Source organism: Micrasema longulum, unplaced genomic scaffold, assembly GCF_059751315.1.
Source record: "Micrasema longulum isolate JH-2025_06_02 unplaced genomic scaffold, ASM5975131v1 h1tg000629l, whole genome shotgun sequence".
Lineage (NCBI taxonomy): Eukaryota > Metazoa > Arthropoda > Insecta > Trichoptera > Brachycentridae > Micrasema > Micrasema longulum.
The window spans coordinates 537,444-552,635 of record NW_028277825.1 but is presented as its reverse complement, the minus strand read 5'-3'; the positions used below and the strand labels follow the sequence as shown (position 1 = coordinate 552,635).

Below are 15,192 nucleotides of genomic sequence, written 5' to 3'. Positions count from 1 at the left end.
TTAAATTTCGTAAAATTTTACGGCCTTGTGAGAATTGCCATAGCAATACCTAGAAGCACAGAAAATGTTCAAAACTAATTTCATTTATCAGAAAAAAATACTCTTGTAACTTTACACTAAAGTCTATCAAAAATAATATGGAAGTATGAAGTACTTTTTTCGGTTATGATGTCACATACTTGTATCTACGTCAGCTACCGCTAATGTACCAAATCACAATTTTTCTGGTGCAGTAGCATATATAGTAATTTTTTTATATTTTTTTAAAGATATATTTGCTTTTTTATAATTTACGCAAATGTTTCATTTTGAGGACCATTTTCAACGAGTTGTAAATAACTCACTATTAGAACATGGGAATCAAGTTGGGGTAGAGTGGGATTCGAACCACGGACCTTTGATCCGTGAGTCTGAGACACTAGCTACGGGACCACAACCCGATTCTACATTTATTGGGTATACAACCAAAGTAAACAAAGATTTTAACTGTTTTTATTTTCTTTTCTTAAATCTAAGATTCGTATTATCAATGCCATGTTTTTTTTTAAGTTTTGTAAAATATTTTTTTAATTACTTCACGTGTGACGTCTCAAGTTCTATTCCCCTTCTTCTCGATGAGTTCTGCTGATTGGTCAGTTGACCCACCGTAATTCGGAAATCTATCACAACTCTCTTATCATTGGTTGGTTCAGAAGAACTAATGACGTCATGTAAAGTACTTCGTTTTTATTAAAATCATTTTTTTTTCATACATTTTCAAGAAACTTCACAGCACAATTTAATACTTTAATTTATACAGCGCGTAAGAAAAAATACTTTTTTTTTTATCTAATTCCCTAGAGCTGAACTTTCTCACTGTGGGAACATTTCAATAATTGTATATTTCAATAACTTACAATCAATAATTTTGCCAGAAAATGAGAATTAAGTTGTGGTAGACCAGGTTTCGAACCTAGAACTTCTAATTTGTATAAACCTCAGGACTACAACCGGGTTCATAGATTTAATATAATGATTGTTCTCTAATGTCTAAAATTATTTTTGTTTCATGATATTATTTTGGTGTTATATTTTTATTTTGAATCTTGAAGTAGAACACACATAAACATATTATATTTCCAAATAAATTATTATCCTTTCGTTTTAGATTTTTAATCCCTTTTAATAATTGGTTACTTCTTCGTTGTTGCTGATAAGTCAAATTTGTGGGTGTGGCATTTATCTTTTTTATTGAAATAATAATGAACGACTATTCTTTATGATTCGATTATAATTAAACACTTATTTTACATATTACCATAGTTGATTTACATTAAAAACACCGCCCAAACTGTAGTTCTATTTTAAAAAAAACATTTTCTAAATTAAATATTTTTACAGCGGGTAGGACCCAATTCTAAAATGTAAGGAATTTTTGTGAATCGTGAAGTTAACATGGCAACTCTGTTCAGTTCTTCTTTTTAGTCATAGTGTCAATGGTGTCAATCTGGTGTCAAAATTATACGAACTAGTTTATTGAATTTATTTGTATTCAAGTAACTTAAGCTCACACCCAAATCGCAGTGATGTTTTGACAGATTACTCGTATTAAAGCGTAGTTTTAAAAAGACGCGAACCCGGTGATAACGCCACATAAAGTAAAAACATAATCGTTAGATTCGTAGTTATTGAGGCCGAAACAAATTAAATGTTTGTTTTTAGTGACTTAAAATTCACACATATTTAGCGTTGAAACCAGGTTTGATAGTTAACCAAGTAAATGCTGGATTCATGGGTATTTTATTGTATTCAACGTGCTGTTTATAATTAGTTTCCTCTTATTTAAGTGTTATGAATGAAGAAGCCTTGTTATCTCGTGCTGCGGAGGAAAGGGATAATCTGTTTAACAGATATGCCCGCGGCAGAGAGAACCCCGCCGATATAGACCCGTGGGAGGACCCTGGGAACGAGGTTTACCAATGTGACAGGTACCTTACATTATACAATATAAAATACTGAAAATCTTTCACATCAAATGATCCCTCGAACTCTGTATTAGATCAGATTAAGAAACTTGCTTCCCTTAAAAAAATGACGTAAGCGTAGCGACTGCTTTGGTTGTTAGAATGAATTAATAGTGTGCGTGAATAAATAAAAGCCTTACATTTGAGCTATAATTTAATGAATGTACGCATTATCAATTAAAATTAAAAGGCAAAGACAAAAAATACTAAATCTCCCATACATATAAAACGGACACCACATTTTACACACATCACTCCATGAGCCACACTCTACACTGCATATTTCACAACAATGGAAATACCAACACAAGGAAAGTCACGTGTTATACATGTTCTCGTCACATTTTGTTGTCCTGTTCAGAAATCGTATTATATATTGTGTTGTGTATGTAATTGGTGCTGTGTTAGTTTAATTTTTTTTGTAATAATATCACTGTATTATAACAACACGGCACTGTGCGGACAACATTAAACATAAATAAAGTTTATTTTTTAAATTACGTGATTTATGAGAAAAGATATTTGAATATTTATTCATTATTTATTGTTACCCGGTGAGACGAACCGTTTACGAACCAAATAGAATTTCATATCAACCAATGACGTATAATTAAAGAGATCCGTTACAACCACGAAGAAAATGGCATTTCAATTCGTGGGTTTTTTCCATTTCAGTTTCAATTTGCCTTCCGTGCCTTTGTTCTCTAACAGACTTTCATCATAAGCAGACGTGATGCTACGCAGAAATGTCCAGTCGTGTGTGATGAAAAAATGTTTTAATCGCACTGCAACTCTGAGAAACAAAACATGTATATTGTTTCATTCGTAAATATAATCCAATTTATGGAATAAGTAGATAATTAGTTCTATTTTAAAGTGCATTTTCCAAAATTGCCTCACAGCTGCCAATTAGTATCGTATCTATGGTAATGAGTTACACAAATAATATAAACTAAATAAATATTTATATTAATGATTGCATTTGTATTGCATCGACCTGTTAATACACATAGACGCGCCCTATAGTAATATGTAGCCATAGTTATCGAGTTTGTTAATTTATACCAAGGTTGCATTCAGGGAGAATGCTCTCGGCATATAAAAAAGTTTGTATTGAAATGTTTCAAAATAACGATAGTTTTTCATGGATCCCATCAGATTCTTTCTGGAAATTCCTTTAATGTCTATCCATTTATTTATTTTTACCGGATGTTGAGGAATGCTTAAATAATATTCACTCATATTTTCAAACGCGTATTTCTATCAGTGCACCCCTCTTAGAAAGAATAGTTTCAGTTTTGTGCGGCTAGGTGTAGCGTGACATTTTAAATAAGTTTTTTTTTTAAAAGAAAAATACTTGAGTTCTTATTATTTGCTAAAATATTAAAATTTTCAAGCCATTTCCTATAAGTCGTAAATAACATGTGCTGAAAAAATGGAAATTGAGTTGTGGTAGACTGGGATTTGAACCTCGGACCTTTGGCCTGTGAGTCCACCATATTACCACGGAACCACAACCCGGTAATACTTTCATTTGAATATAAACTTTGTTAATCACTTATAAACAAATACTTCCCAATGAAAAGTTGCACCATCCTGTTTGCAACGTTTATCTGACCGGCTTTACACGGTTTCACACAGTCAGGCATTTTGGTTTCGATTCTAAATATAAAGCAGTCTTCACTCCCGGCTAGCGGTCAAATAATTTCTAAATTCGCATTAGGCATCACTGAGCGTTTAGGCATCTGTTAAGTATTATTATTTTTGAGCATCTGTGTGTATTTATATGTCGATAGTTATAATCTATCTTCTTTTATTTTATTATTGAGTAAATATGCGAGGCTATCAAATATCTATTCCAAAAAAGAAAACACAAAATGAATTTTTTTCAGTTACGACTTTTTGGCTTAAGAGGGCAGTATTGGAGTAAAGAGCCAACCTATTGTACGTCAGTGGTGTGCGATAATTTTTATTTTCTGTAGGAATTTTGTTTTAGAATTCTGTATTTGAATTCAATAAAATATTGAATGCAGATGGCAGTAAGTACTGAGTGGTTTTCGATTATCGCCATAGTATCATTAATTGAGGATTGAACATGCCCCGACTCAACACGGATTTTCTAGCAAGTCGGGGTAAGTTCAGAGGCACGGGTCGTCCTGGTTGTGTTACTATAAACTGTGTGTCTGTACTCAATTGGACAGAGTCACAACACACTACCGCATTCCTTCCGAGTGCCTTGAATGTAAACCCTGACTATATGTAAAACTCACCCGTATCAAATTATATGCTTTTGTACTTATCTATAAGGTTGAAGAAAATCACATGCGTTGTTATTCTACGATCATGACGATATTATTATTTATATATATTTTTTTAATTCATTGCATTATATATTAGGTATAATTAATGAATAACAATATAGTACAGTGGTTCCTCAGAATTATAACATATGTAATCTGTTCTAAAACATAGTTGGGAGTACCAAAATTCTAGTGCAATTTTTTTTTAATGTACGAAGATAGTGTCTCCATATAGTAGCACTTTACTGGCTTGAAGTTTGACCCGAGTGCTCGAGCTTCAAGTTATTTTAGTTCTAAGGTACCACTGTATTTATTATTAATATTGTAAATGCGTGAAATAATTAATACATTTGCCGTATATTTTTTTTCCAAATAACTTGGTATTTGTTTTAAAGTAATTTTTACATCAAAATATTGTTTAGGCTCATAACTCTTCATTAATTATGTTAATACATAAACTTTGAAACACGATTTTTTTAAAAATTAAAAGCGTATTTATACTTATGATTGTGTAATATAATGTAAGTAAAAATATTCCTGAAACATCAGCGATTTCTGCGTATAATAAATGTATTGCGTTTTACTGTCCTTGTGTTTTAGTGATACTATCCAAATTTACTTATAAAAAGTCATTGTTTGCATGTTTATTGCGCCTTTCAAGGTTTCTCTATCACTTATTCATTTCACTCGTTTCATTGAATTATTTTTATAATTTTTTTATTTTTTTATTCCTTTTTTAGAGCAGGTGCATGTTAATAAAAGAAAAAGAATAGAACTCTCTAAACCGCCAAACTGGTTTGTCAGCAGGTTTTTTCCTTTACTGAGAATGTTGTAAAAGAAATTATATAAATTTAGAAAACAATGCAAACATAATCGACAACTTAATGTTATGTATAAAATATTTATAAAATTATAATTGTTTGAAGAAAATATAAAAATAAATATAAAAATTGAAGCACTAAATGTAAATATGAAATTAGTATCAATATAAGGCACTATTGCATATCAGCCTTTCGGTATTTTTTTTTCTCAAATGTGAAGTTAATGCTTTCTTTTGAGATGTGTTCAGGTATTTTATTGAAAATTTTCGAAACAAAATACTGGATTTTATTCCCTAGGGAGTAAATCAAGATTAACGTTTCTGTGCCGCTAGGTATTGCTATGGCAGTTCTCAGCAGGCCGCGAATTTTAGGAAATTTTTAGAAACTCTCATTTGAACCGTTGTCGTGTAGATAATTTTAATAATTTAAAATAATTGGGGTATAATTTCAAAATTACGAAACTAAAATTATTGCTACAAAATTTCGAAACAAAAATTGTAGCAATAATAATACAATGCATAAAATTATATAAATACTGGCTAAATTCAGTAGTCTATTAACAATTTTATTTTTTTAATAAACTTCTGAAATTCTTCTTTTACATATTATAATAATAATAATAATTTCTTCAAATCGTTTGTTATTAATTTATATTCTTTCTGATGACACTCACCTATAGACGGGGTCCACGTTCATGACGCGTGCGATAAGAGGTGCTGGTGGGGTAGAAACTCCCCGCTCCCATATCTCACACCCAATTAGCCCTTTCTGTTAACTCTGTTCCATTTATAGTATAATGCAAGTTTTGTTTTCTTCTTAATATCAAAAATATGCATTTATAATATTGTATACAAATAGTTAGTATATTCGTAAAAATGGGTATAGCACTAACGCAATGGTGTGGCTATTCTTTTTCATAATTAGCAAAATTCAAAACTTTATTTTTGTCTTTTGTCATCATCTATTTTTTTTAATCCAACCCATTTTCAATAATCAAATGTGGAAAAAGAAGTGATTAAAATGTAAAAATTAACGTGTTAATTCATAAAGTAATGTTATATAAGCAGAAAAGTCAAACTGGTAAATAAGAAAACACAATAATTATAAAGATTGTTTTTTCATCAAAAGTTGCATGATTCGATTACATGTAATTGACCAAAAATAATATTATCCTGAGATGCCATAATCATCACATTACGATGATCCTATGCATATACAAGGACTGTCCATAAAATAAGGTTTCCCAATGATTTTTCACAAGATACAAATTGTTTATTTGCATTAACACATACATTTTTGGAAAGCTTGGGCTTTTTCCTGTTTTTCTACATAATCACCATTTCGATCGATACACTTTTTAATGGAGTGTACCATCTTTTTTACACCTGTGTCATAGAAATCTCCCGCCGCGTAGCGCACATCTTCTTTTAGGTCCTTGTTGGTACTGAAATTCATTCCACCGAGGTGTTTCCTCAATTCAGGGAGATGTTAGTCACTTGGGGCTATGTCCGGGCTGTAGGGGGATGTATGTATGACAGTATTGCATCCAAATCTGGTGGTAAGAGCGGTTGTTGCACGGTCAGCGTGGGGACGAGCGTTATCGTGATGCAAACGCTCTCTCTTCGTTAACATGCCCCTTGTTTGTTGCCCACATTGTTGTGCTGGTAGGCATGAAATCGCGCCACAACAACCCCTTCCTATCCCAAAACACGCTCACCATCACTTTGGCGGCAGACAGTTTTACTTAAATTTTAATTGAAATTTAATTAAATACTGCAAAGAATCTCTTTTATATATCATCTATATTGCATTAAATGGTGCTGTATAAGTTATCCATAATAATAATAACAATAATGGAATTGAGATATTATTTTACATTAATATGATTTTAGCCTTATGGAAGTTGCAATTCCTCAATAAGTATGTATGTGTATCAAACCTTGAGGTCTTAAGAAGATATGCAAGAGCGGTTTGATAAATTGGTATTTATAGTTTTTCTATCACTCTCTCGCAGGTGCGTCCCCAAATACTGTCCGAAAAATACTGCTGCATATCTAGGTCTCGTATTCCCATTTTCCCTCCCCCAAAATTTTCTGTTTTGGCACATTTTACTTTTTTCAAAAATCAATACCATGTACGTCCAAAGGGGGAGATAAAACTAGGTGCTTTTAAGGTTTCATGAATGGTCCTAGCTTCCATAAGAAACAATTTAGCAAAACAATATGCACGCCAACGGTGGATATCTATAGTGTGTAAAAAACAATCATCGCTTTAGTGCCTTGTTGTGTGCTAATTGGTAGGAAAAATAAAATAACCCGCTACGTTGGCTCCACTTTAAAGGCGGGAAAGGTAAATCTACTCAATTATTTCGTCTAAATATTTTTTGTCAATGCTTTAAAATGCTCTAAATTACACACTCACATCTATAAAAAGTAAGATAAGCTGTTGTTTTATTTACATATACACATACAGCCATTATGAGAAACATAAGAGCTTGTGCGTAAAATGTTTTTTTAGTGAATGAGTTGATAAATTATATCGGTCTTCTTTTGCACATTTTTATTATATGATTTATATGCGGAATGGTGATAATTTCAGTTTGCATTTTTTATAATATGGATTGTTGTTTGTTCGACATTCTACAAATGCAAATATAGACAAATACCTATATATTTTATTGTCGTAACATAAATATGTTTGACTTCTACTCTTATCTCTTATTAGATTATCAAGGGCGAGTGTGCATTCAAAATTTCATTAAAAAATAAGTTTCATTTTTAGAATAGAGTGATTTTTATAAAAGTAGTAATTATTTCATTTTTCTTTAATTTTTGCCAGCTGAGTTAACCTGTTGCATATTACCGAAGCCTGCATAAAACGTGTTAAGATGTTTCACAAGAAAAATCTTTGACGAGATACAGCTTAATAATGGCGGAGTGAAAGGTCAAAAGTTTTATGTCCTAATTTCATTGTAATGGTTAAGGTTAAGAGATTTTCTCTTAACTTACCGTTTTTTTTTTTAATTTTCTAATAAATACTTAAATCTAAACAATTAAAACAAACAATAAATTCTTCTTTTTCCTCTAATACATCTCGACAATTGGTGACTGATGCAGTACCCAATGCACCATTGGGTGCAAATAAGGGTGTGATGATAATGTCTCAGAAACAATAGTTTTTTAATGTGACACCAGCGGGTTGATTACAATCGGAATAGACGGAATCCATATCCTCACCATATACATCGATAACTGTATGAAAGAACTGAAAGATTTAAGAATGGGAGCAAAAATGAGTGGTATAACTGTTAACTGTCTTCTGTATGCGGATGATGCCGTGCTTCTTGCTAGCAGCAAAGAAGACCTTCAATTCTCGGTAACAAAAGTCTACGATGTATGCAAGAAAAGCGATTTGCTTATGAATGTTGATAAATCGAAAGTGATGGTTTTTGAAAGGGATGAAAATATAACTAAATGTGAGATCAGCGTGAACGGAGATATTCTGAATCAGGTAGAAGAAATTGTGTACCTGGGAAGTATGTTTACTAGGGCCGATAAAGATATTGAAAGGAGGGTGAGTGCCGGGAACAGGGTGAACGGTGCACTAAAATCTACTTTGGCAAACAAATGTTTATCGCAGGAGGCTAAACTAGCAGTTCACTAGAGTTCTAGTTCCAACTCTAATGTATGGGAGCGAAGTATGGAATTGGAAAAATAATGATGAAAGTAGGTTGAATGCTGTCGAAATGCGATCCCTCAGACGAATGTGTGGTAAAACGATGTATGATAGGTGCACAAATGTCGAGATCCGTACAGTGTGTAAGGCTGAGACATGCATTATTGACAGAATCAAGAAAGGGGTGCTGCGCTGGTTTGGACATGTAGAGCGAATGGACAGCGAAAGAACGGCTAAAAAGATCTACGATGCAAATGTTGATAAATGCAGAAAACGAGGAAGACCGAGAAATATCAAAAAGATCGGATAGGAAATCAAATACTTGAAGATGGACATGTCAAAAGTAGGAATAATCGGCGTGCGTTCATGAGAAGATGTATGAATGTAGAGGAAGCGAGGTCTGTATGCCAAGATAGAGTGTTATGGCATTCTATCCTCTCTGCCTACCCCTACGGGGAAACGGCGTGATGGTTTGTTGTTGTTGTTGTCATATCCTCACAATAATAGTGCGAAGATAAATTTTCACCAGCAAATATGAGATGTTTGGACACAGACATCAATAGCTCTCAAATCAAGGGCACCCGTAAGCCTAATTAAAATGTGAAGAAGATAACTAAGAGATAAATTTACTTACATACCTATTTAAAATGGGTGAGTATATTTTAATTTGTCATTGATTGCAGAGTTAGATTTGACAGGCCCTCCTTTGGCAACGTTTGAGATGACATAATGTGCATGCGCCACAAGATGCAATATACTTTAAAGGACTCATACAAGCCGTGCTTTTCATTGTTTAGGTCGGCTACAACTATTAAGATCTGTAAAAACTGCACATTCAATTGTTTCACACAAAGCCCCAAGGTAGATGAAGCGTTAGTAGATTCAAACTCCGATGGCTGGATGAAATGCAGCGGGGTGTGGATGCTATTGGCATCAGGGACTGGAGGAGTACATGCCGGAATAGACGAAGATGGCGGCAAATGTTGGAGGAGGTCAAGGCCCATAATGGGCTGTAGAGCCACTGATGATGATGATATGCGATTGCATAAAATCTAGTCTAGTAATTAATGTTTGAAATGTTACTTTTTAAATGTATAATTTGTGTATTGTATAACTACAATGGCGATGGAAAATGAACTCTTTGACCATAGAATTAAGAATAGTCCAGAAACCGCATACGCGCATCAAACAGAAGGTGACTAAACTACTCTTAAACGAGTAGTTTTACATTTGACCCATTAGTTTCTTTGTATACATCGCTCAGTACGCAACTTCCGATTTGAATTCATCTATGCCGTGTTGTGTCATTTTAAAGTGTAGAAATGCTGCTGGGGTCAACAAAAAACAGGATGGGATCACATTTCATGTGTAAGTAGCAAATGCATTACTCAAAAAAAAGATTATTTTTCTACCTGTCAGATTGTCAAAGGAAACAAAATGGACATATTGTTAGTGTTGCCAAGGTAGTTAATTTATTTACGCTAGCTTTTATTAATAAGAACATGGTTTAAATTAATTTAGTGGAATTTTAGCTTCCCTGCTGATAAAAGAAGGAAAACGGAGTGGATAAAATCAAATATAAAGCGTACAGCGAGATGAGTTTTGGAAACCAACAAAGCGAAGCATAATTGCTCAATGCATTTTGAGGAGAAATGCTTTTATTACACAATAGGTCAAAATAATTCAAATGGCTTTCTTTTGGACGGGGCATAGGCTTTCAATTTCTTTCTCGTTTATACATATTCTTCAAAACCCGGCACCTCGGTAACTATCTGAGAATTTAGTTTAACTTTCCAATCATGGACCAGCACTTTGCTCATCTAATGAGAGAACTAATGAATATTGGACCTCTCGGATTAAACGCCCGGGTGTACATTTGACCGACATTATCTTTACAACATCAAATATTATTTAACATGACATAAAAATATCCGTTTTATGTAAAAAAGTTCATCAATTAAATTAATCTTATTAAATGACCCTTTACTTATCTACTCTGTTATGTCAATAAATGTTTTTACGTGTACAATAAAATTTTAAAGAAATTAACAAATTGCTTTTTTTTTGTAAAGATGATTTATCTTACATTTGTTATATTTATTGGTTATATTTTTCGCTATCTGGCAGCATTACATGGCGACTTCACGCGTGTGCGTGGCGAAAGTGGGGCAATGTGGAGGGATTTTTGGACACATTCCGATGTATTCAAATATGGTTCTACGCTCCTTATGGACTATTCTTTATTCTATGACTTTGACACATTATTTTTCATATTATATGATTTTGTTTTTTCCTCACTTTCTGTTACTATTGTTTTTAAAGAAATTTTGTACTTAAGGTAAAAAAATAAGTCTTTTTAAAATAAAACTCTGGTCCACATTCTGCTTTGTAATTTCAATCAACTGAATATGTCTATTATAATGCATTAAATTAGGGATATAACAATATTTTTTGTATGTCTTATTCTTTGTAGACATGCTAGAATTTAACCCTCTTAGAGTGTCATATAATAGACCTATATCTTAATAGACAAACAGGCAAAGGAATTTTTATTAAGTTATCTCAAGAAATGAAGGAATTATTAGCTGATGTGGAAATCTAGGCTTATGACCTATCATTATTAAACCAGCCAACGACAGATCATAAGCCCTTTATATGCCTAGATCTATATTCCCTTCTCCAAAATTTTCTCCCATTGTAATATATGCCAATTTTGATAACTCCCTAGGGATTGAAACCCAATTCTTGCCTACAAACATTCATACATATTTACCCAAAATACTTTCCATTAGTTTTAACAGAAACCATCCATTTTTGGATGGATTGCCGCCCAACTGGTCCGAAAACAAGTATAAAGTATTTTCAAGCGTTGATCAGTAGGTAAAACAAATCAGTCATTTGAATCTCAACCCCATCACGTTTCAACTTTTTTACTTCATAAAGTTCAACAGATAAATGAATTGAAGAAATATGGATGTTCAAACATTAGGCAGAATGATAAATGTTACCGTGTGTAAAGTGATACATAAACCACGCAATGACTAGTCAATCCGATCAATGGGTCAATGGACAATGTAAATGATGATTCCTTCGTCTCTGTTGCGATATTGTCCCATCAACTTCATGAACATAGCGAATTAATATGTATTTAATATTTTTGCTTTCTGCTAAAATATGCATTTTTTTTAATTGCTTGTATCCAATTTTGTCACAAACATTGATGCCCTATGTTGTTATTTTAGTATGCTTGTATACTATTTACAGATATGGTTTCATGCAAGGCCAAAATGTATCAAAGAAGAATGATCCTAAGGAGAATAGAAATAATGAACACGAAATGCAAAGGATAAAAAAGTGGCTGAAAATGTTGAAAGCATGGAACAATGCGACCACGAAAGAAAAACTTGAACGGAGAATATTTAAAGGAGTTCCCAATTCTCTCCGACCTCAAGTTTGGTGCAAGCTTCTGGATTTAAATAGAGTTAAATCAGAAAATAAACGAAAATACGACGAAATGCTCAAATTAGCACGTTCGTGGTCTACAGATGCACGGCAAATAGATTCTGATGTTAACAGACAATTCCGTGATCATGTCAATTATCGAGAGCGGTACTCATTAAAGCAACAATCTCTCTTCAATGTGCTCTGTGCATATGCCATGTATAATAGTGAGGTTGGTTACTGCCAGGGCATGTCTGGTCTCGCGGGAGTGCTCCTGATGTACATGGATGAGGAGGAAGCTTTCTGGGCTTTGTGTGTACTGTTCAAAGACCCTAAATATGCTATGCACGGACTTTATATCGAAGGTTTCCCAAAGCTGACTCGATTTCTTGAGCATCATGACAAGGTCATTACTAAATTTATGCCGAAACTAAAACTCCACTTTGACCGATTTGGTCTCGATGCGATACTTTATTCGCTAAAGTGGTTTTTCGTTTGCTTCGTTGAGCGAGTTCCATTTAGTTTATGTCTTCGAGTATGGGATTTATATCTAGTTTATGGAGAGCGCGTTATAACTGCAATGGCTTTTACAGTCTTAAGAATGCACAAGAAAGCAATATTAAAATTAAATGACATGGACTCTATAGTTCAGTATATACAGGTGAGAACTTAATCTATGCGATTTTATAAAATAAGCGTCTTTTTTGCCTCAATTTATTTGTTTTATTATATGTCATCTGTAAACTAATTAATACAGGAAAAATTTTACAGGTAAAATTATTTAAGGACTTTGGTTATGATGACGACACTGTGATTAATAATTTGGAGAATAATATGAAGGAACTAAAGAAAGCAAAATTGGACCATCCTGGACCACCGCCCCGAGAAGAGTTGCCGCAGAGAGTATTTGGAACCTTTGTGGAGCCAGATGCAAGAAGAAAGATCGGCACTCGTGCTGAACATTTCTCTGAAGCTGAGAAGAAAGTCCGAGCCAGTGTACTTCTCAGGTTGATTCATATGTGTTTATGTTACAGACATAATTTTAGACTATCTATCACTATTATTTATTGTATAACATTAATGTTATCTTTTCATAATCACAGGAGGGAGAAAAACGCAACAGAAATGGATGAGCTGCTTCCCTCCCAAAATGAAACAGGTATTTTATTTAATTTTAACCTTATTAGAAATTTAGCACACCTCTTTCCATTAAATCTTAATTTATAAATCAGTGCAAAAATACCCTTTTGTATGTCAATATAATCAAATGCCATTTTAAAATAATAAAAATAAATACTAGGCAAATTTCTTTTAAAAACACTTAAAAGTACATGTTATCTTTTGATGTCTGCACTGCAGCTTTGTATTAATCGATTAGGGTTTTGGTATGTTTGGTTTTGGTTTTTTATATATTCGTGATATACATTTGGTTTCAGGTACTCGTAGCCGAGAAGAAGAGTCCGGTTCCGTACTTGGGTCTCGAAGATCCTTAGCTGATACTTCTGTCACCTCAACAGCAGACCTTTCTGCATTCTCCAGCACCCGGTCACACGCTCCTGACAATTCACTCGACACACATAGCAATGTTTCTGAAGATGACGATGATGATGATTCAGGGTCAGTCAGGTTAGATAATATTCAAATCTAAAAACATTATTTTAACCAAAACTAATCCTCATTTTTGTCAAATGAAAATTTTATAGTGAGAAAGTTCAGTGGTTTTAAAAAATATATATTTGTTAATAGTCTATTAGACTATAAACTAACCTGAAAAGTATTATTTTTAATTTTTATGTATTGTACTATCATCACTATGATTTTTTAAGTTTTCTCATTTTGAAAATCCCTTTTAAATTGCTCTTGAAAGGGCTCTTAGAATTTCTCAATTGTCATAAAGAAAAAAGTTAAAATATGGGCACTGTTTGAAGATGGCGGCGTTCAAATAAGTGTAAGCGTATCATACAGCCATCAAGCTGGTAAATGTAAAGCTAGAATTATGTTATTCTTTTAGTATATGAGAGTTTTTTTAAATATTTTTTTCTGTATGCTTAACTAAGACTCAGGTTATATATTACAATCGTGTTTTTATTTTTTATTCTATTTGTTAATAGACTATTTAACTAGGCAAAAAGTTTATTTTTTTTATTTTTACGTACTGTATTATCAGCGCTATAATTTTTTAAGTTTTGTATTTTTTAAATTACTTGACGAGTTCTGCTAATTCGTCAGTTGACTTTCCGTAAACTGGAAACTGGCTGATTTGGAAGAACTAGTGACGTCGTTGTGCAAAGCAGTTTGTTTTTATTTATTTTTTTATACATTTTCAAGAACCTTCACTGTACAATTTAATGCTCTAATTTTTACCGCGCATAATAATACATTTATTATATCCAAATTTCCATAGGGCTGAACTCCCTCATTATATAATAACCAGAAAGTTAGTGCTTAATATACATTTTATACATATGTTTGGTTTATGGTTTAAAATGAATTGATTGTCTCTCTTACAGGTCAGGCGTGGTAGTGGCTCGAGCAGATGTTGTGCGCATTCACGTTCCTTACGGCGAGCCCATGCGCCCCCCCTCCTCATTGCCTCTCACCAACAACACAATCCGGATTCAAGTCGGCCCAGAAGACCTACCCACTCCCCTGGTACACCATGGACGCATACAACACTTCCTCGACCTAACCTAACCTCACCCCAACCCAACCTAACCTTCCCATGGCCATATAAGAAATACCCACTTAGAAAAAAATTACACCTTGTAAGACTTATGTATTTGAGTAATAAGCGGTGAGTGCACTGTAAAAATCTTTGAGAAGATTCTGTCAAATGTCATTTATGCATACTTACTCAAACTTTAATATACAGTTTTGTATTTTAAATATAATAACGTCTGCATTACTGTAAAATTTATGGCCCTACCTCTCCGTGTATTTAAAAACAATGAT

General features: G+C 33.2%; 1 protein-coding gene across 3 annotated transcripts; it reads left to right on the top strand.

Annotated features, from left to right (window-relative positions):
• Positions 1 to 1,457: 1,457 nt before the first annotated feature.
• Positions 1,458 to 14,948, top strand: LOC148280037 (USP6 N-terminal-like protein). 3 transcript variants are annotated; one of them, XM_088229013.1, is made up of 7 exons: positions 1,458 to 1,738; positions 1,827 to 1,967; positions 12,064 to 12,901; positions 13,012 to 13,247; positions 13,344 to 13,399; positions 13,677 to 13,866; positions 14,751 to 14,948. In XM_088229013.1, exons 2-7 carry the CDS (start codon positions 1,831 to 1,833, stop codon positions 14,932 to 14,934), a joined length of 1,641 nt encoding a protein of 546 aa, XP_088085139.1. In that variant the 5' UTR covers positions 1,458 to 1,738; positions 1,827 to 1,830; the 3' UTR covers positions 14,935 to 14,948. The 3 variants fall into 3 exon arrangements, with proteins under 3 accessions (XP_088085139.1, XP_088085138.1, XP_088085140.1); XM_088229012.1 differs by having other exon boundaries at positions 1,458 to 1,967; XM_088229014.1 differs by having other exon boundaries at positions 1,463 to 1,967; positions 13,677 to 13,857.
• The last annotated feature ends 244 nt before the right edge of the window (positions 14,949 to 15,192 follow it).